This window comes from Talpa europaea (genome assembly GCF_964194135.1).
Source record: "Talpa europaea genome assembly, chromosome: 5".
NCBI lineage: Eukaryota > Metazoa > Chordata > Mammalia > Eulipotyphla > Talpidae > Talpa > Talpa europaea.
This window is the reverse complement of record NC_140071.1, coordinates 62852016-62859078: the sequence shown is the minus strand read 5'-3', so window position 1 is coordinate 62859078 and position 7063 is coordinate 62852016. Positions and strand designations below refer to the sequence as shown.

At 34.9% G+C, this 7063-nt stretch overlaps 1 protein-coding gene across 1 annotated transcript in view; it reads left to right on the top strand.

The window, feature by feature from the left end:
• Positions 1-830: 830 nt before the first annotated feature.
• The window catches only part of NUDT12 (nudix hydrolase 12), a gene marked incomplete at both ends in the record, with an annotated part of 9504 nt that continues 3271 nt past the window's right edge, over positions 831-7063 (top strand). The window contains 4 exons of the mRNA XM_084233720.1: positions 831-1033; positions 1919-2508; positions 5496-5663; positions 6815-6928. Of these exons, the coding sequence (XP_084089846.1) occupies positions 831-1033; positions 1919-2508; positions 5496-5663; positions 6815-6928 (1075 nt within the window). The remainder of the gene's footprint in view (positions 1034-1918; positions 2509-5495; positions 5664-6814; positions 6929-7063) is intronic.

The following is a 7063-nucleotide window of genomic DNA, read 5'->3' as shown; positions in this document are numbered from 1 at the left end:
AACAAAAATCAATCTCAGATGGGTTGCTGAAATAGTTGTGCAGGGTAAAGCAATAAATCATTTTCATTTGAAACTTAGGCAACTTTTGAATAACTATAGGATTATAATTTCCCTGAGGGCAATGATCTGTTTTATTACTGTAGAAGATGAGAATTTTGACATCTGCTAAATCTCTGCCTTTACTCTTCCTATAATCACTCTTCTGTGTCTGGTCCATTTTAACAACCCTCTGAACTACCTCAAATGCCTATTATCTGTTACTTGACATTCCTTCCCAAGGCTGTGACCCCCTTCTTTCTACTACCATTACTTTGTACATATCTCCATGTTGATTTATATTTAAAATTCTCAATTATAACAATTTGAAGTGTATATTGTGCTGAGAGTTGACTATTAATTACCTTTTAAAGAATTGCTTTAAAAACCATAACTATGCTAGGGCCTCCCCAGTGGCACAACGGTTGAGCGCTGGGTTGCTAAGCTGCCCGCAGCCTCTGCAGCACTGGTTCGATCCCTGGCTCCCGGGTGAGGGTCCCACATGGTGCACAGACCTCTCCTGCCACCTGCTGCTTCCCTCAGCAGTGTACTTTGTCAGTCTGCCTGTTCTGCTCTCCGCTCTATCTCTGGTGAATTATCTCACCCTCCCATGCTTCTGACTATACCCAGTGCGTGTATAAATAAATAAATAAATAAATACAATAAATAAATAAATACAATAAATAAATAACATACCTATTCTAATTCTGTCAGTACTCAGATATGTTCAACCATTGATACAAAAATCAATTGCAAATGAGTTTTTTTTCTATTTCCCTTTTTTTAAGGATGAAATGTCTTCTCTAAAAGGTCCAAATGCAGAAATAGTATCTCAACTTCATGATTCAGCTGCAGAAGGAGATATTGCCAGGCTAACAGTAATCCTCACTCATTCTCCATCTCTTCTCAATGTAACTTCTAAAAATGGCTGGACTGCTTTAATGTTCGCTGCAAGGAACGGACATCCAGATGTTGTACGATTTCTACTTGAGAAAGGGTAATCATTTTAGTTTGTATCACCTGAAGGGGTGTGTGGTTTAGTTTCTAGGTTATATATTTCATTTTAAATTTTTCATGTTTTATGTCATTGGACTTGTAAGTAACTCAATGATCAATTTTGTTATATAAAAAATGTAGCATAATTTAAAATCTTTGTATCTCATTTTCATTGAGGAATTATTTTTCCCACCTGATAACAAAGCAAATTCATGAGTCTGATGTTTTCCTCCCAAAGAGAAAAAGTAAACCTACCCGTTGTGACTACCAAAAATGACTTATGAAATTGTAATGACTCCTTATAGAACATAACACTGCATTTTTATTTTATTTTATTTTATTTTTTTTAAAGGTTTTTTTTTTTTTTAAGACCTCAACAGATTCCTTTTTTTTTTTTTTTAAAGATTTATTTATTTATTTATACAAGCACTGGGTACAGTCAGAAGCGCAGGAGGGTGAGAGAATTAACCAGAGCCAGAGCAGGGAGCAGAGCAGGCAGAAGGACCGAAGTACACTGCTGAGGGGAGCCGCGGGCGGCAGGAGAGGTCTGCGCGCCATGTGGGACCCTCCTCCGGTGGCCGGGGAGCAGCCGGGGATCGAACCGGCGCTGCAGAGACCACAGGGAGCTTGGCAACCCAGCGCTCAACCGCTGCGCCACCGGGGAGGCCCTGCATTTTTATTTTATAAGTAGTTTTCCAGAAATTTTAAATCCTACTGTCTACTTTTCATCATTTATAATTATTTCTTTTAATATTTGCGTGAGCAAGTTATGTACTAGAAAAATTTAATCATTAAATAGAGGGACTCGTGCATATGGAAATATTTTATTTTACTAAATACTGGAGAAAGTATTTATTTCCTATCTTATTTTTCCTTCCATCTGTAGGTGCGACAGATCCATTGTCAATAAATCAAAGCAGACTGCACTAGATATTGCTAAATTTTGGGGTTATAAGCATATAGCTAACTTACTAGCTAATGCTAAAGGTGGGAAGAAACCTTGGTTTCTAACCAGTGACGTGGAAGAATGTGAAAATTATTTTAGCAGGACACTACTAGACCGGAAAAGTGAAAAAAGAACTAATTCCGACTGGCTACAAGCTAAAGAAAGCCATCCAACCACAGTTTATATTCTTTTCTCAGAGTTAAATCCCTTGGTTACTCTAGGTGGCAATAAAGAAAGTTCCCAACAGCCTGAAGTCAAACTTTGTCAACTGAACTACACAGACATAAAAGATTATTTGGCTCACCCTGAAAAGATCACCTTGATATTCCTTGGAGTAGAACTTGAAATAAGAAAAGAGTTATTTAATCATGCTGGGGAAGTCCAAAGAGATGAAGAAGATGGGTTGGTTGCCTGGTTTGCTCTAGGTATAGATTCTGTTGCTGCCGATGAATTTAAGCAAAGACATGAAAATTGTTATTTTCTTCATCCTCCAATGCCAGCTCTTCTGCAGTTGAAAGAAAAAGAAGCAGGTGAGTACGGAACACCATTTCCTTGTATTGGTAATAATCTGGTAAGTTGAACTGGGTTGGAGTTGTATGTAGCTGCATATTCTTGGAGACACACTTTTTTCCAGTAAACAGTGAAATTAGGCTTTTTTCATTAGAAACTTCCTGAAGTTCTCACACAAGGGGTCTACTCGCCTGGGAAATTACAGCAGTTTTAATCAGCCAAGATTAGTTTCCCCTGAATTAACATTTGTGCTTGCTGGTTTCTGTTGATTCTTCAGTGAATACTTACTAAGCACATGCTATATACTGAGCATGATGGCTAAGACCTGATAGTTTTGTTTTCTCTGTTACTGAGTATATCAGTTCACGTGGACCCTTATATGCCGTGGTAAGAAATTAGAGGTTTAATTCAAAATTCCATTTAAATTTTGTAACTTGACCTATGTTAAAAAAAATAAAAAGCATAAAAACACAGATCCTCAGTCTGGATGCTTTGTAGATGATGAAATGTATATAATTAAGTATTGCAGTCTGGACTCTTGTGAAGAGGAGTTTGGAGACAATTGAGTTCTGGTAAGAGCTTGTGTGACTTGGATTGGTAGTATGGGGAGAAAAGAATTCAAGATGTTCTAGTGGTAGAACTCATTGTACCTATAATTGTGTTGAATTGTGTTACTTATAATATTGTTGAAACAATTATAAGTTAGAGAGAAATGATAGTGACCTGGTCCTGAGGTGGGATGATAATAAGAGATGGAGAAAAAGGGTTTTGTTCAAGATACATTTTGGAGATAAAATTGGTGAAAACAGAGAAACTATTTCTTGATAAAATAATTGAGTATTATGGGTAAAGCCAGGGAAGCAGAATAAATTTGAAGTAAATAACAATTTTGTTTTCGGGCATGTAAGTTTTAGAGGAGGGTATTAGAACCTAGAACGCCGAGGGGAGGTCTGAACTAGAAATACCCATCTGGGAGTCATCAACACAAAGTTGATATTTAAATTCTGGCTAACTGAGATTACTTAGAGAGTTGAGAACAAGGAAGGACGAGAGCTTCAGAATCATATCTAAATCCCTCTAAATTTAGAGGTCATTTAGAAACAGGGAAGCCAACAAAGGTGACATTGACAGTATAGCCAAAGGTAGGAGGAAAACAGAATATGTTCCTTGGAAGCCAAGAGAACAGCCTTTCTTGGAGCTTGTAGTGAAATATGATCAAAATTTAAGTAAAATGACAAAGTCCTTTTTTCAGGATCTTTGGTTTTAGTAATAAGTTGTTGAATAATTTGACAAGAGCATTAGTGGGTGGAAGGAACAAAACTATATAGATTATGGTAGATGGGAAAGTTGGGAGATTAGAAAGTTGGGAGGTCACTTACCAGCATCTCTTTCTCTTAGATAATGTGGTAGAAACTACGTAATACTTCTTCCTACAGATTAGAATGGTATGCTTTATTCTCCACATCTGGTGAAAGCATTGAACTTTTTAAAGACAATATATTTTCCTTGGAGATCTATATATAATTTTAAGATCAAAAGGATCTCCATTATTTTTTTCTAGTAAGAAAACTAAGAAGACCCTTTTACTCACCGTGTAAGTTTATACCATTGCATAACCTCTCTGAGCCTCAGTTTCCTCCTTCAATCAGGGTAATAATAGTACCTACTTTTTAGGGTCACTCTAAACATAAGTAATATAAAATATACAAATATCTCTACATGGTACTTGAAACATAGTGAATACTCAATAAATGTTATTTTCCTTATTGTGATGATGCTTACATAATGTAGATACTTTCATGTAAATTGTATATTACAAGGTAATGTTGCAGGTAAATATTTAATGTTACCCATGATTCATTGTAATTTAGGGTTATATTTATTTTATCAATAGATTATTAGTTTCCTTTTTCCTAATTTAAAATATCATTGTTGGCAGCAGCTTTTCTGCCCACCTGTGACTTCACAGGTGTGTCTCTTCTCCAACCTTCTCCCTTTGCAAAGCAGCAGCGGCAGCTCTCCTCCAAGACTGTCGGCCTGTGACTATGCAGACTTCTGTTTTCTCAAACCTGTCCCTTGAGGGGGCAGCTCTTTCTGCCCATTTGTGTCTGTGCAAGTATCCTGAACTCTTCTCTCCCTTTTTATAATAAACCTGTTCTTTAGGATATTAAATAAATAAATAAAATATTGTTGTTTATGATTCTTTTGTTTATTTCAAAAATTCTTCGAACAAATAAAATATTTAAGGGAGAGCAAGTTTTTCAAGCATTTGAAATGTAAAATTTCTAGTCTCATTGCCTCGGTTGTAATATTTCTGGTCAGGCTATATTAATTTATGTTTTCAAGTCCCAAAATAAAGACTATACAGTCAGAGTTATATATCTTAGTACATATTCTAAATCTGTATATTCTTATATAGTCTAGGATGTCTAATAGTAAGCATTTTTTAATGAGCAAAGGTAATCACAAATATTATAAATGTAATATTTTCATACTCTGCTTTCTTGTAAACAGGATATGTTCCACAGTGACATGAAACAATAGTAACTTAGTCACCAGGGAAAGCAAGATTGATTCCTACAGTTTTCTCGGGATACTTCCTTTATAATTCAAATTTAAGTGAAAAGCTGCATTTATAATGTACTTTTATAAGTGTCACTACTGTAAAATCACTGTTTGTAAAGTCACTACATTATACATTTGAATTATGCATATCTAAAATTTAAAAACAACCTGTAATACAGCCCTGAGTTAATACATTGTATAAGATGGATGTTAGTCCATCTGTCTTATAGTATATTTTATTAGCTCAAATTACAGTTAAATCAAATTTGTCATCTTTAAAATGAAATCTTTCATTTTAAAAGACATATAAACATCTTAAAAATAGGAACCCCAATCACGTTACTATTAAGAAATTCAATGTCTTTATTTTTGCATAACAGTATTTTACTTCTATATTAATTTGTCATCTGTCATAGGATTAAAACTTGTTATTCTCTTAAAGGGGTTGTGGCTCAAGCAAGATCTGTTCTTGCCTGGCACAGCCAATACAAGTTCTGTCCAACCTGTGGAAATGCAACTAAAATCGAAGAAGGTGGCTATAAAAGAGTGTGCCTAAAAGAAGCCTGCCTTAGCCTCCAGGGTGTTCAAAGCACATCCTATCCAAGAGTTGGTAAGCCATTTCTTTTACAGTGATATCACAGCCGCCAGGAAGCTCAGAGAGCAAGACCTTCTGGAAAGATAAGGCATTGAGTTGCTCAGGGATTTAATCAATATTAAAAGCACGTGTAATTTAGCCACTAAGACTACAAGTATTAAGGTATTACTTTCATGACATCAAGGTAAAGGACATTTGTATGTTATTTGTCATTTCTTAATTCTGCATAAAACTATATAAATTTGGTATATTTGATACATGATTTCAAAAGCCCACCAATCTTGGTTCTGTTAGTGCAGAGACAAAAAAAAAAAAAAAAGCCCCCACAATTCAGTGCCTGTTTGAGCCCTGACCAAAGCAAGACAGCCTGAGATAGCTTCTCATTACCACTGTTGTCTGCCTGTGTCTTCACCCTAATTGTTGCTTTGAGTCTGCTGTGAGGTTGGAAATCTGATAACTGAGCTCTTTAAAACTGTGTGAAAAAAGAATAGATAGACTCAGCAACACCTGAGGAGGTATCCTGAGAATAAAGTAATGGCCTAGTGACATCTGTTTTTGTTGCTCAGAGCCTTTTGCTTTTGATTTCTGGTTCTCAGTCATGCTCTAGTGAGAATTTGCTGGATTAGTCTTCTTGATAGAAGAACTGTTATTTATTTTAATTTTTCTTAATGGCTTAAGCCTAATCATCACAGCCACATTAGCTTTTAAAAACACTGTGTTGAAGCTTGGGATGGAAAAGAGAGGGAAACTTATTATATTTACTTGGTAAAATTAGACATTTCCCCATGCAGTATATTATCTACTCAAACTTTTTTTATTTAATTGAAGTGTAATTAACATTATATAATTCAGGTATTCAACATAGTGGCTTAATTTTATAATAGTCAAGCTTTTTTTAATTAAAAAATAACATGCCTAGCATACCAAAAACTCACAGTATCATTCTAGAGGACAAAAATTGCTACCTTTAGATTACTGATTATATTTTATGCAGTTTCCATGAAATTCTCCATCATCAGCTATATCAACATAGAAAGAAATAATTTCTTATAACTGAATGATAGTAACAAGAGTTCTATCCTTTTATATCCTAATAGACAGTGATTTTACACAATAGGTATAATTTGTTTTCCTGTTGTTCATTCACATGATATTATTTTTAACAGATCCAGTAGTAATCATGCAAGTTATTCATCCAGATGGGACTAAATGCCTTTTAGGCAGGCAGAAAAGATTTCCCCCAGGCATGTTTACTTGCCTTGCTGGATTTATTGAACCTGGTAAGCCCTTTCTTAATAATTTTTATAATAATTTTAATTTAACTTGTAATTTACAAGGACACAAATTTAATTTTTAAAAAAATCAGAAGTTTAGACAGTTTTTGAGAAATACTATTATTTTTGTATTATAAAACT